Genomic DNA, 16,446 nt, shown 5'->3' with positions numbered 1-16,446 from the left:
ATCATTTTCAATAAAAATCAATTGGTCCAATCCTTATACATTTTTAAGTTTTTCTACATTGACTTATTTCTTGTTAGTTTATTGATTAATGGCATATTCATATTAAATGCACAGTTCCAAAGCTAAGCAGAACATGCTATGTGAAATTTCATGGGAAATTAAAAAAAGAATTTTGCTTGGCAAAATATTGTAAATACTCCATTTACATAGTGGCCTTGAATAATTTTTCTAAAACTTGAAATTGAGATTTGTTTTAAAAAAAAAGTTAAAAAATTGAATTCTAGTCCTCATAATAGGAATATAAAATCATTTTATAAAATTAGCTTCCTCATACCTCTCCAATTATGGACAAAATTTTAGGTTTTTAGTCAGGAAAGTTTAGTTTTTTATGTATGTTTGCATAAGTGTAAGAAGTATTTAGCGAGTTTAATTTGATTCAAACAAGCCTAAGTATGTTTTCCTTGTCCTTAATTGTATAAATTAAACAATTAAGATAATAATTATTACATATTTGGGATGTTTTATACACATTTTGAGTTTTTACTGCATTATTATGCACATATTGAGTTTTACTGTAAATTTTGGGATTTTTTACTGCATAAAAATCGGTCTCTAGTGATGACATTCCATAGCACATAGTATATACATTTTTTTTTTCCTAAGGGAACTAATCCGTGTGTTGTGACCAAAAATGCATTTATTAAAAATGAATATGGTTGTCTATCCTAGATAATTAAGTTTTGATGTGTATTTTAGGTAATATTATATCGAGAAAACTCAGACAATTATTTCAATAGTGCTCTCAATTGATTATTACTGAAACATTTTTCAAATTGAATATTTGCTCTTTTGAAAGTAAGCTCCGCATTTATTAGTTGAAACATTACTTTAAATCTAATGTTTGTGAGAAGGCAACACTGCATGACCCGGTAACACTGGGGAAGAAAGCTGGAATGGGGTTTTCTGGTTGGAACAAGGAGTGAAAATTATTCTGAACTTGAGAAAGGGTTTTTTTTTTTTCTTATCTGAGAAAAACTATTAGCCATTACAGTGATTCATGGTATTGTCAAAGACGCTTTGTTTGATGTGATACCAGAAAAGTGGTCGAACGTATGTAGATGAAGACTCTATTGAAAATTGAGGTGATTTAAAACATTAGGAACATTATCTATTTAGCAATGTTTTATTGAAATGAACTATCTATTTACTATATTGTGAATAGATTTTGATTTGAAATGATTGTTTTTAATTATGAAAGTAGTTTCTATTCGAGCTAATATCCAAAGTTTCCTTAAGGTATTTGTTTCACCCTTCCTTTATATTTCTGTCATTTAAAATTCTTAGCCCCATACAATGTTTAACGAAATTTATGAGATCGAAAAAACCAAAACATACTGAAACTCACACGATGTGCTTATTTTTCATTGGTGAATCTTATTCATTAATTGTATAAATGTAATCTTATAATGAAGTATTGATAAAAGTTTCATGTTGGCACACTTTGACTAGGAATACCTACCTGCAATGTACAAGAAAGGAGTGAACATCCCCATCATAGTAAAGAAGCCAGCAAGGGAGAAAATCATGAAAGATGGTGACTTGAGTAGAGATGGATCCAACATGGTTGCCAGGGTACGGCGGACAGCCTCAGGACATAGTTGACATCCTTCTTCTTCTTCCTCAACGTCTCTTGAGGTTGGTAGGCGGGTGACTGACATGGTGTAGTCAAGGCTGCTACCCTGCAAATCATATTAACATTATAGGCAATACCAGTTCGCGGAAGAGTAGATGAATAATCCTCAAGCGCAATATTTACAAAGTTTCAGTTAAACAGCCACGTGATAGAACGAACAAAAAATAAGGTTCTTATTTTTATGGGGGTCCAAGTAATGTAGCCCAAGTTCTAAATTTTAATAAATAGGAATCGCTTTTATATTTTTGTATTTCATTTTTTAGACAATTAAATTATTCTTCCCGAAATATTCGTTGATGGAAAAATTGTCGAATTTGATGACGGCCGTAAATATTTGCCATCGTCCTTGATGATTTTTGTAGTTAGCAAACAGTTGCCAGTAAATATTATGTATTGATGACAGAATATACCTCTTCTATTGTCAAAGGCTTTAGTGTGATAGCAAATCAATACGCATTTTATATTATGTATATCATTAAGAACTAGTTAGAATGAAATAAAGGATTCCTTAACAGTTGAAATATGTATTTACACTTATGATCATTGATTTTATAACATAAACCTTATTTTAAATTCAATGCGACCTAGAAGCTTTAATTATTGTATAATTTCTAAAATAACGTTATTTTTAATACAATATTTCTACCATAATAATTTAATTAATATGTATGTGATAACATGCAAATAAATCCTGAAAGGACCTACGTGTGAATGGTACTGAGGAAGCCTATGAAGACTGGCCTGGAAGAAGATATCGTCCCTGTAGAGCGGACGAACCCCTGTGTTAGGCCCTTTCGAGATCGTATTACGACGCGACTTAATGCTCTTGTAGCTGCCTGTGGAGTCCGCTCTCCGCCTGTACTTCACGGATATACTGCCGCGCCTTCTGTCGTGGTGGTTCTCTCTAGGCTTCTTCGGGATGTAGAAGACGTCGTCGTGGAGGTGTTCGTTCAGATTCTCGTCCTCTCCTTGGAAGTCTTTTAGAGGGTCGTATTCCACAGACTGACATTTCCTCTTAAGGGTGTACGCCGGCAAATGTAAGTGTTTTTCGAAATTACCAGAGAATACGGTAATTGTGAGGTTGTTGTCATACTTCACCCTGTGTTCGCTTTTGGGTTTCCGCCTCGTATCATCAAGGGACTGATTAGACTTGGAGAGGCTGTTGGTGCTGCTGTGAAGGGCTTCGATAGCTCGAGGGTAGAGTATGTTGTGATTCGCTTTTAGGAATTTTTTACTCGTTTCGAAAGGCTCTTGGGCCATGATTTCAACCTCATTATCCATGCTGAACATAGAATCCGCCTTCATTAATTGGTCCCTTGCCATCTTGATCCTGTGAAGAAGCGGTACCTCGGTCCGTTCCGCTTCTTCTTCAGTTTGGTTATTATTGACTGACATGTGGATCGGTTTCAGGGGTCGATAGAGGCTGGCAAACACCGCACAGTTGAGGACTATTCCTGTAATAGAGAACAGCGGTTAGGAACTGTCTCTGTTTTAAAAAGTTCATAAAAATGTAGGGAACAAGAGAAGACGAAGAATTTCAAACTCTTCTAAATTCTTGCTATAGGATGTTCTCTATTTCCATCAAAGTTAAGAAGATTCAAAGAAGCATACCTGCCTGAATGAGGATGGCTCCCCGCCATGTGAAATGCTCGATTAGGAGCGTCGAGATTGGGCCGATGATGATGGTGCCGATTCCAGAGCCTGTGACCGAGATGCCAGTGGCCAAGGCCCGCCACTTCTCGAAGTAGAAGCCCGTCGTGATGACCGCGGGAACGTAAATCATCCCGAAGCCTATACCTGCAAGAAGGGAACGCTTTCAGAACATTTGTGGCGAGAAAAATGCAATAGGAAAATTGTATTCAATATTAGCGAAACGCAAATGCTATGACTAACGTATGAATGTATTTTTGTTTATAATGTGGCGTAATGATAACTATTAAATTTAGAAATCAGGCTACTTCTTACTGTCTATTAGCATCTGCTTTATCCTTAACATATAGATATACAAAAATAGACTTTCAACTCGAATCCGCGTTTTCACTAAACATAGAGGTCGTCATATGTCTTCAATAAGTGATGGAGTTAGTAAAGGAAGTGTCTGAATGAAAAGTTGGAGGCAGAACAGTAATAGCCGGTGCAGCAATAAATCCATTGACAGAGTACTTGTTAAAAACGCTACATGTGAAACCAGGCTAATATGGTTCTAAAATTTTAAGAGCGTTCTACTTTCTGGTCCCATATTTTTGTAATATCCTTAGTTTGAACGTTAAACATTTCAATTATTATTATTATTATTAATAGTATATTAAGCAAAAACTGCAATTTAAATGAAGAAATATTTGGAAAAACGAAGTAATCGTAGTTGTATATTTAGAGAAATAATAACGATCATGTTCAGAAGATTATGGTAAGAACATGTCTTGGTTTAATAGTTTTCGTCAAACCCTTAGGCGGTCTGATTTATCCTAATTTAAAAACTGTTTTATATCAAGCTACAATTATAACTGTCGTTATAACCTCTTATACCAGGCTAGTGATTTTACTTTGAAAATATTTACTTATAACGATTAGAGCGGTAGTCGATTGGTCAATCCACGTAAAACAATATTAAAATGAAAAATAATCCAAGTGAATATTTGCCCATCTGATCCACTCCCGTGTTCTCTAACTTTAGGCGGTCTATCTTGATATAAATTGGAAACATTTATTTATTGCGAGTAGAACTGTATTTTAAAAACATCTTACATCAATTTACATTACATTACAAAACCAGTTGTAGCGGTGATTCAGTGCTTCAAGTTCAAACCGTTAATGGACTTTTATTTATATATTGAATGATTACTTAATTATAAAAAATGTGGATGCAACATTTAATGATTGCTGCTAGGCTTGACATTCTATAATTACTGTTATATATAATTATTTCAAAAGAAAGGCCAGAAGTAATTATAGAAAGGCGAAAAATATGTTCAAATTTACATTTTTTATAAATCAGGAAATACAAGTTGAGGAAAAAATTATTTCAGATTATTAATCCAAGTTTTAAAATCCAAGTAATTTAAAAAAAATCTTGATTGTAAATTTTAAATAGGTATTTACCAATACTGTATAGGTAATTGTAACTATCTGAAACTACTGAAGATAACTGAAATGCAAGTATTATTGAGTTACTTATATTAAATATAAAGATTTGTTTATATATTAACCTCCAATGAATCCATAGATGAGCCACATGGTCTCAATGTTGGTTGCATAGCTGGCAGTAGCGAAGGAAGCACTAGCTATAACTGCTCCAACAATCCCAGTGAATCTGAAGCCATATCTGTTGGCGATGGCGCTTACAAAAGGCCCTGAAATTAATCGGAGGTTATTATTTAGTTTAGGACACATTAAAAAAAAAAATTGATAAATAAGAAAGTAGCCATTGCTAAATGATTATTAGAAAGCAACAGACATAGATAAAATACAAAGTGGTATTTAGAATTGAAGGTAGGTAATCCCACACTAATAATTACCATTTAGTTCAGCGGTTCCATAATCATATAAATTTGGGGACCACTATACCATAAATTCAACCATACGCGGTTCATCCTCCGCCCCCCCCCTTCACTCTTGACAAAGTGGTTACGGAAATATACGCCCTAGAAAATATTAGAAAATTCTGTTGCTTAAAAGTGCATTGCGAGGCACTTTTATAGTCCATTTACCTATTAAAATATTTTAGCTTGCACTGAAAAATCAAGAAAGGTAAATAATATGACAGTTTTAACAGTAATTTCTCACAAAGTGTGCGCTGCTAGACCCTCTCGACGTACCTTACACCTATTTAAGTATGAAATGAACAATAAGGAGATGTATTTTAAAAATTTCTGAGGAGAGGGAATTATTTGTTTCGTATTCTAGAGATGGGCTCTCTAGTTGTTTTAATCAGCACCATGTAATAACAAAATTCTAAAATAAAGATCAGATTTTTGCACAGCAGTGTAATGGATTGCGGTATTGTGGAAATGAACTTCGGATTTGTAAATTGGAGTTGGAAAGTACAAATGAAGGAAGAAAGCACGTTAGTTTTAGAAAAAAGCCGTATCACTGAGGCTAATTCTTGTAAAACGAGTGAATTATATAAATAAATCGAAGAAACAAATCCAAAATCTTTAAAACTTAAATTCAAATACGCCATGCGTTGTAAACCTCCTGGTATTAGAACCGAACACCTCGACCAGCTAAGCTTCATCATCATTAAATAGCGCAACACAGAGCTAAATACTACTGACACCAACTGTTGCTTAAGAGGTCTGAGTTAAGAGCGCTTGGAATGGGTTGGTCCACTGCTGAGCAGGAACATCGTGGGAGGTCGTGACACCTCCACTTTTCAGAGATACCACAACCGCGCCATTAATACCCACCGTTCCGCACAACCCTCAAGGCGAACCACTAGCATTAGGAAGGCGGCGCTATTCCGGTTAGGCGGGTATTGGGACAGCACTGTCACTATCCTCTGTAGGTTATGTCGTCTGCAGGATGTTGATAGAACAGCGGTAATAAGAGATTAAAAGGAAAAGGTGCGAAGATACCGTTTGTTATTTTAATGATACGCCATCTCCCTCGATATTAAATATAAAAGAAGTAATGATACTATTAATTATGCTCCTTGCTGAGTTAAGGCCATCAGAATTAGCCTACGGTCCTGTGCAGCGCCCTACCAATTTTGCATCCCAAGGTCATCATGAAATATTCCGTCTCGCCACCGCATCTTAGGGATCAGGTATGCATGGACCCATAAATTTCTTCAAGCAATTAATACTTTAGAATGTAATCTTGATACATTCACGTAAGATGTTCGATTCCACCTTTACTTTCCAATTCGAAGGAATGCTCGGTTGGTTATAAAGCGCTCGGATATGATAATTAGATCAATATATCTAGGCATATATAGCATGAACCAAAAATCATAAGTAACAGCTTTACTAATAAGAACATTTTTACTATACTTTGAAATTTATTTGCATCCCAACGAAATTTACTTAAACATTCCTTTGAAAATCAAAACATACACGGTGGATCTTCGTTATGCAGCGGTATTCGATATTATGCACTCTAAGTGTGATCTTAATTTATGATTAGGTTACACTTAATTAACTGTATATTATATATTTTCGCATCCAGCCATACACTGTACAGGAATTATTAAAATAATACAAATATACTTGATTCTGATAGCACAAATGTACCTATCACCTGATTCTATCCAAATTATGAAATAGAATTAATTAATTAGAAAAGACCGAAAATGGGTATTAAAATTTCTCCTTCAATCAACTTTTCAGGTGAACTTTTACAAAGTGTATTACTCCGAGTACACGAAAATACTTTATATTTAATTAAGCATTAATTAAAAATTGCAATACGCCTCGAATGGGATTTAATTAAAACATGTGATGCGACTTTTTGAAGAAGACTGTTTGAAGGAATTTAATCTACAACCCCTAAAGCCTAGAACAGGTAAATGTAGAGATACTATTCTCACTTACCATGGGATACGATAGGCCTCTTTCTAAGAGCCTGCCTAACTAATTATCACATAAATCAGGTTGTGGTGAACCTTCTTATAGGTTGGTAATTGGTTATGAAAACATAAAGACTGGTTGTAGTAAACTATATAAGTTGTAATTAATAAATAAAGTATATTATATTTTTTTATATATTAAGAAGAATTAAAAAAATTTCCTAGAAATGCCCTATTATTATTAAAACATACAATAAAATTAAAAAAATAATACTGGAATCCAAAGGCTTGGCACCGACGAGCATCTCTTTAGTTATCGTATAGTAACTTGCACTGTAAATGCCTTTCTTTTAATAACATAGGTGTATAAATAAATAGCTAAAATTTTTATCTAAAGAGCAGTAAAAACATTTAATAGTCGGTGCATGACTGTCGGAACCTATCTTTTGCTAGGTGGGACCCTAGTGTCTTTTATTACTCACCTGTACTAAAGATATTCCCAATGCAAGCGCACCGTGCTTTCTCTTTTACAGCCCCAGCTGGGAAATAGTATCTTCAAGTTTCATACAATATTCCTATTTAACTTTCACGTTGATGTACTGTTTCTAGGATAAGCCATTTGTCTGTTGCCTTTATGCTGACTTTCAAACCTACCACAAAGACCTAATCCCCTCGTCTAGTTCTAACCTATACCCCACCTTCTTATATTCCACATAAATATCCCTGTATGTCAGAGTTAATGTTCTAATAATATTTGCAAGATTCTAGAATAACAGCTGATGAAGACAAGTTTCAGTATCTTTTCATAAAAAGTGTATCTTACACCACACTGAAGTTGCTGTGACTTCTGAAATACAGCCGTACCTTCCCAACAGGTTGCTGGGTATCTGGTTACCCATTCATCGTTCAACCTTCCACATGCGACAGTCTGAACAAGAAAATTTTGTGCGAAACTACCCAGCGACTGGACGGGAAGGTTAAAAGATCAGGCTGGAATATATTTTTTTTCACCATTTCAATTCAAATGTTCCTTACTATTTTCGTTAATTATTCCAATTTCAAGTTAATAAATTATTTTTTTATCAAAGTTTATCTTTTACCCATGCCATATCTACAATAAACATTATTTTATTTATAATCATTATAAATAATCAGTTAGTTACAGCTCAATAATATATAGTGTATAAGCACAATGAATAAATTATGTTTTATCAAAAGATACAGTTATAAAAGCCAACAGACCTCTGACAGAAGGCCACGTACTACAGTGATAACTCGATCCAGACCACTCACTCAGACACGCCCCTAATTATAACGCTATTATCCAATGAGAACTGAACCCTAATAGCAACCTGCCGAGACTGGTACCATTGAGCCAGGGGGTGGGTTGTCGATAACGGCTTTGCTGCAGATGAATGAATCATTGTTAAGTAAGGTCGGGTATTGGCCTAGGTCAGTACAGCACCCGTCCGGGTTCCTTGACCTCTCTCGGGGGGTTCCACAGATTAATGAGTATTCCCCTCATTGGGAAATTTTCCCATTCATGAAAGAATAGGAGGGTCAAAAAGAGAAAATGTTCCCAGGCGCCCTTTTGTAATGATTTTAAATAAATTAACTGAGCGCTTGAAACTAATGAGTCAAAAGTACGTATCAGTAAAAACCTATTTTATATAATGAAATTATTTTTCAAAATAATAGTAAACACTATTAACTGAAGGTCATATATTCTTCAATATAGCAACTTCTGGGAAAACAAACACCCTTAAAATTTTATATATCTTTTATTTTCGAATTGGATGACTTTTTGGACCACATCTTTTTATTGTGAATTAGCAAAATGATTTACATAGATTTTTATATATTGTGGATAACATTTAATGTATGATTTTGGGTTTGAAAATGAAGAAAATTCAGTCCGAAATTCATCAACAAGTAATATTGAAGTTTTAAGAGTGTTTGGCTTATTAATTATCTAAGTAGTTCTTATATTGAATAAATTAATTTATATAATTTCTGAAAGTGAGTAGAAAGAAAAGTGGAAGTAGATCACAGCGATTATTTGGAGAATTTCCTTCTCATTTCCCTAAAATCCCTCAATTCACTAAAATCATTAATGATAAGCAATCAACAGTAATTTAATTTATGCGTCACATTAATTTAGGGTTTTTATTTAAATAATTATTATTATTAGTGAGATCTCCATGTTAGGATCTGATCTAAGAATTTTCTAGTGTTATTTTATTTTAAAGGATAATTCATTTTACAAAAATTCATGAAAGACGAGAGGAAAATAATATAATTTGCTTTTTCTTGTGACTTTATCAAGAAAAACATACAAATTTTCGCTGGGATCAGCTAGGGATTCATTTTCAAAAATTTTATAGCAAAATTTAAAATTAATCTGGCTTGCGCTAGCAATGAAGATATCAGTGAATCAGTCCAGAATCCTTAGCGAAGGCTCTTTTCTGCCAAAACTGAAAATATGTTAATTTGGTTGAAGGTAATAATTTATTTTCTTATCCTTGAATAGTTGGAATAAAATTAAGTTAGATCTCGATAATAAAGTTAAGATTTTTGAAATTATTTTGTCTGGTCTAAATTTTTTTTCAAATATAAAAAAAGTAATTTAACATACCCTAATATTATTACTATAATAATCAGAATCGCGAAAGATTACTGATGTAGAAAGCTATAAATATTGAAAATGCGGAATAATAATAAGGAGGAAAGCCCTAATACTCGTAAATACGAGTGATTCAAGGAAACAATACACCCAAAGCTTTAAGTAGGAGGTCAAACAATTAACTCTGAAACATTCCAATCGAGGTTAGCGATAGTATACTTGGTGATATAACTGGCACAGATTCTTTTTCTAATTCATTTCCCTAAATTCAATGGAGCTTGAATAACCGAAGATCTCATAAGACTTATGTTATTATTTTTATTTTATATAAGAACACGTTATGTGACTACAAAAAATTGTGGAAAAGAAAATAAGTACTGAAAACAAATTACAAAATGAAGTCGCAATATTCCTCATCAATACGCTTGATACTTTCCTAATTTGCAAACCAATAAAATAATCATGAAAAAGCATCAAAGGATTAATGATAAGAATTATAAATGAGGAAAAATATTTCAGCGTAATGCATTGGAAATCTAAATTTCATCATGAAATATGCGATAAAGTGACATTCAAGCATATACAATACGAGTATTCATATACTCATTCAAGAATATTCAATACGAGTAATCAAATACTCGTAGTATTCATACAAAAGAAAAGGATACAACAGTTACCTCTGAAAAACCTAAGTTATTTCATCCGATGAAATCCGAAGATTAGGTGCTTCTACTATACAAGGGTGATTTATCAAAATTAGTAAGAGATCTTACCCTGAAACGGATTTCAATAATCATTTATACTTTACGTTCTCAATTGGGCAATATGAAATTAGGGGATCATAGACTCAAAGGAAATATTAGGTGGAGGCAGAGAGACCAAGGATTATGCTAATATTGATAAAATTATTACATAGAAGAGGACATATAACGCCATTTATAAAGAAGTAGTTATGTTATCAGTTGGAACAGATACTACTTTAACAAAACACAAATAATACATTGAATGAGTCATTTTACAACATACAAGATAAAAGTTGTGGAACACTACAATAATAAAAATTGTTTGTATCAATTTCCTAGTAGGATAATTTCCCATTATCAATTTAATCTCATTTTGTTCCGGACAAATGTGGTCTCATCACATCTTATCACCTGTATCATTAATTGTTATTATAAATATTTGGAGGGAGGGACGCAGAAACTCCCTGTGAATTGTTGGAACACCATTAAGACATTAATAAACCGATACGTAAAAGTGATACTAAACAATGCTTGTATTTCTTGAATACAAGTATCCAAAAATACGTACCACAAATATCCAAAAAACGAGACACTAAATGTTTGATGATTCCTAAAAAAAAATATTATTTGTATTTAAATGTATGAGTTATTGCATAATTATTATTATTATCCATTTCCAACACCTAACTGTTGAGGATTTATTAATATCTGGACATCATCTGCCCCCTCCACCCCCTAAGCATGGACAGAGCCTTTAATTCACCCGAGTTGATATTTTTGGAATCGATTTTTTTAAAAGGTGCAAAATCTTTTTTTTACACGTTTAACCTTTTATAAATATGGTGCTTTACTTTATCTATTTTTATCCATCAATTAATCAATTTAAACAAAATAAGTGACATCGCGGGTTTCACTCCCTTAGTTTTCACTTATTAAGCCAATCTGAAAAGGTAATAAATAACCAACCCTGTTTAGAAGCTTAAAATAGATTATACCTTACTATTAACTTATCTTCAAAGAAATAACCTTTATTATTTCACAATGAAGTCGCAGAAACAGTTTGCAAATTATTTAAAAGACGTAAACCTCTCAAGGTCTCATGATTTTACAGTCAACGAACAATTAAATTGTTGCGTAGAAATATGTAAATTATCCATTAGCTTTATAAAATCCGATAAGCATGAAGTGGAACACTCTTTTATACTGTTCTTTTATGGAGTTGCAATAAAAAGTATGGGAATATTGATTATTGGAAGGAACAATATAGGGCATGAGTAAAATTCGAATTCATACAAATCAACACATCTCTGAACTGGATAAATTAATATTTACACCAACCATTGTATTGTATAACATCAAAATATTTTTGGTATTTCTTTTAATTTTTCAATTAACGACATTGACAAAAAAAACACACAAATTGTTTTAAGTAAAATTTCAAATCACTAACATCAACCTACTTCCCTAAACATCAGCAGAATAATACCTTTTCTAGCAACAGAAAAAATCATTTGATTTCTCCTTAGTTATTGGAATGTCAGAAATAAAAAAGTTTTACTTAAACGGAAAATCAGTTTTATTAAAATTGTATATTGTGTACTCAATGATACTTACATGGACACATATTTAAATATTTCTCAACCAAATGGTATTTATCAAGAACTAACATATTATCCAACTCAATCCATCTTATATTATATTAATATTGAATTTGACTATTGAATTATTTTATACCGTTGGCAAAATATGTGATGCTAATGGATATTTGCTGAGTACTCTGAGAAAATATCCTTATTATCAGGTAGTTTTATTTAATAATGGGATCATTGATAATGAAATTAAAAATAATAATTTTTAAACAATAATAACTAACCCTGAGAACAGGTGAACACACACTGTTTGCTTTCACAAATAAAATTTTGACGATGAGAAAATATCAAACGTACCTGCTATGAGGTAGAAACCAGAAAGCAGAGCCCCAGCAATTGTCACCTTGGACTTGGATACGTTGAACTCGTCCGCAATCGGGTTGAGGAAGACGCCGAAGGAGAAGACGACACCGTCAACGACGACGTTGCACAAGAAGGAAGCAGCGACGACAACCCAACCCCATCCACCGTCCGGGGGCAGGGCCACGTAGGCTGTGACTGTCTGCGGTCCATCATCCTTAAGGGGTTGCGTTTCAACCGCTTTCTTTTCCTCACCACCGGTCTCTGTTGCTGTCATATCCGCTGTAAGAATAATAGATCATTAGGAACATGATGATAATCAATATCAGCATTTACATACTGATTTCATATTTCATAAGTGAAATGAAAAATATCTTTATTCTAGAACACTCATTTCCCATTATAGCAATTTACAATTCAATCAACATTTATTTGGCTCTATTATAGATGATTGAAATTCAATAATAAAAGATAAATTGTGAATATTTACTAAATAAAATAAGAATAGGAAACTTGATAATAGAAACACATTCACATGTTTGTACATCCTTATATAAACATTTATTGTTACATATATAAGTCCAAGAACCAAAGAGGAGAAAGAAGTCGTTTATTTAACCCAACTTTTTTTATTATTTTAATGAAAACCATGTATAATTACAAGCCAAATTAAGGAGTCTGCCAAGTATACTTAGGTAAGAATAAAAAATGGCAGCTGTTTAAAAAAATTAATTTTTCATTCGGAGCTCCATTAGTTTATAACTAACTACAACACTAGAAAATCTCATCAAACATGATTTACAAAAGAGTAAATTTGCTAAAATATGAACCATAAAAAATAGCTAAATAACTAAATAGCTCGACATATTAAATACGTTCGATAGTTTCAGACCTAAGCTTTTTAAAAAGCAACATTTTATAAAAAATGTATTGTGACGTTCATCTTCATGAGAGTTTTTATGATATTTGCCAAAATAAATTCAGGAAATGATGATTTTTAGTTGTTCAGACAAAATATTTGATATAGGAAAAAAATATCTGAAGCACCATTAGACGTACAGGTGATTTCGAACACTCAAAACAAAGCCAAGTGAAAGTATTATTAAGTAGGTTGTAACGTTTATCAGAGTAAGTGTAGTAGTTTTTAAGATATTTAACTTCACAAAATTTTGATGTTCGTACAATATTTTTCATTTATCTAAAACTATATCTCAGAGATATATTAGAAATCTGTCCGTGTAATGGTTCCTGTGAGACAATTTTTGATAATTAAAAACTTTTGTCCGAACAACTAGACATCAACATTTTGTGAATTTTTCTTTGTCAAATATCTAGAAAACTAATACTCCTACAAAAATAGACGTCAGATACTACTCTATATCATATTAAACCAGCTTTAATATGAGAGCTACTAGATACTTCTGCGTCTAATAATTCATGAGATATAAATCACCTTAAATAAATAAACTAACTTGTGATTTTTTTATGAAATGTTTAAAATAATACTTCTCGGAAACTGTTGAACGTAAACAGTTCTATTTGGGCTAATATTTTGGCAAATTTCTTCTACTTCCGATAATATATTCAACTAGATTTTCTAGTTTTATATGTAGTTGGAAAGATGTGGAGCTCCAAATTAAAAATTATTATTTTTTTACGTTTTGAAACAGCTGCAATTTTTTATTCTCTTAACCTTGGCACTTGGCAGACTTATTATACATAGTTTATCATATTATATATTATACATAAAATATATTATATTATAAATAATACATAACACGCGACGTTTCTCAATTTCAGGCGCTTTTTAAATGTTGGTCGATTAAACTATCTTAAAGTCTGCTCTTCCTGTTATAAGCTAATATTTCAAAAGTGATATAGGACCGTCGCTCCCCGGGGTCTTAGCGAGGCGGGTCCGGCGGGGAATGATTACCTCTTTTTCTGTTATGAACTCTTGTAAAATTTGAACATGTCGTACATCGAACAACCTACTTGCTATAATTGTCTGTTTGAAAAGTCATTTAAGTAAGGCAACCATGGAGAACGGGAGTGGAGGGTTTCATGTCGTTTTTTAATTTCAGGTGCTTTTTAAATATTGCTCGATTTAACTAAATATTATACATTTAACTCCTACAAGTGGTATGCCCCAATACCATTAAATATCACACAGATTAACTCAAAACTATCAAATAAAATCAATACTAATTCACTACATTCATGTTTTAAAATGTAACAACGTTTCAGATAAAAACAAAACCCCAATACATAGACTCTGTTAAACACAATACTTTATTTCAAATAGGTGCTTTGAAAAAAAAAAGTATTATACATTAGGTTTATATGTAGTTGTTGTTGTTGATTGTTGCTTAAAGGCGTAAAACCCTCTGGTCATCAACGCCTATGGCATGATAAAAGTAAAAAAAAAAAAATTAAATAAATAAATAAAATAAAAATAAAAAAATAATTAGGTTTGTATTTATTTATACATGGTTTTCATTAAAGCGATAAAAATGAGGGTAAAAAACCTGACTTTTTTTTTTCTACTGAGCTCTTGTACTGAATCTCGAAGATTGATTTTTGAGGAGATGGAGAAATAAATGTTAGTTATATTAGGAAAGGTAGAATGCTTTAGGAATGGGGATAGAAAAAAAATTGAATATGCTTTTACTTTTTTTTTAAGAATGTATTTACAACCTCACGGAGTAAATCTACTAATCCATATATTTAAATACCGATAAAACCTTTCCAACCATCTAATCCCTAGCCTCAATCACTATTCAGCACCACTCATCCGGATAATCCTCGAAGATAAAAACAGCTGTGGCGCCGAAATATGTTTTTAATTATAACATAATCAGGACCCACTGACAGTGGCCAACTTCTCTACCCATAATCCTCATATCTGTGGCTTGTGTGCCGGTTTTCATTACCAGTAAGGCGACCAGGGCCCTGTTTCATAATTAAAGCTAATAGTATTAGTTCATAGTACAAGTATAAAAACTAGTGTGGTAATTCCACTAATACTTTTTTTCATAATAGAGAGGACTATAGGACTATAGGAGGACTATTGGTGATATCACAGAAGTTAAAAAGTACTAATGTACAAGTTACTATTGTACAAGTCAGTGTTATTATATTAAGTTAAATCTACAAGACTAATAGTATTAGTTTGCACTTTATTATGAAACAGGGCCCAAGACCTCTACAAGACATTTTCCCCATTCCTGGTAAAGGAGTTTGGTTCGCAGATCTTCAGTCATCGTGTAAAATTACATACATGGATGACTGTATATACTTTTAAGCTTCTTTAAAATTATATTTACCATGTATAAAAACGGCTAATAGGAACTATTCTAACTATTATCAACCAGTAACAAGTAGCTTGTAGTAATATTTATGAAAACAAATAGTAAATAACAATATTTACAAAAAAAAATTATAAAAGAAAACAAAAATTTATTTAACATATTTGTGATAGTACCTAGCATTTTTAAAAAATTGGTGCGGTTCACAAATCACACGACTTTCACTTACCAACCTACTTGTACAAGTATTGGGTGATTTACAAAGGAACAAATAAAAACAGTGACAAACATGAATTCACTCGATAATCGAAATTTATAAAAGACTCAAATTTACTAGATGTATTATTTTGTAAATACAACAGTAAATATCAATAAATTGTGACTACTTATAAGAAAAATCCAGTTGAAATCAGATAAGTTTTAAAAGTAAGAAAAGAAAAGGGATATTCTCAAATAGATAATTAATATTCTCTCCAGGAACGTGGGCAGGAAAGCTTCAGGACTACTGACATACTGCTTGGATGATTCCCAAACCCATGTCTTCAGACTAAGCATCATGGAATGTTTCACTGTTTAGTAGTATGGACTGGGAGCAGTCGATATCCACTAGTAACCTTGTAATGAATA

At 32.4% G+C, this 16,446-nt stretch overlaps 1 protein-coding gene across 1 annotated transcript in view; it reads right to left on the bottom strand.

The window, feature by feature from the left end:
• Positions 1-1,519: 1,519 nt before the first annotated feature.
• The window catches only part of LOC106678977 (monocarboxylate transporter 5), a gene marked incomplete at its 3' end in the record, with an annotated part of 35,412 nt that continues 20,485 nt past the window's right edge, over positions 1,520-16,446 (bottom strand). The window contains 5 exon segments of the mRNA XM_067045525.1: positions 1,520-1,739; positions 2,399-3,147; positions 3,305-3,490; positions 4,900-5,043; positions 12,512-12,796. Coding sequence (XP_066901626.1) covers positions 1,520-1,739; positions 2,399-3,147; positions 3,305-3,490; positions 4,900-5,043; positions 12,512-12,791 — 1,579 coding nt within the window.

This window comes from Halyomorpha halys, unplaced genomic scaffold (genome assembly GCF_000696795.3).
Source record: "Halyomorpha halys isolate HHAL.00 unplaced genomic scaffold, Hhal_1.1 Scaffold170.1, whole genome shotgun sequence".
NCBI classification, from domain to species: domain Eukaryota; kingdom Metazoa; phylum Arthropoda; class Insecta; order Hemiptera; family Pentatomidae; genus Halyomorpha; species Halyomorpha halys.
This window is presented reverse-complemented; position numbering and strand designations above follow the sequence as displayed.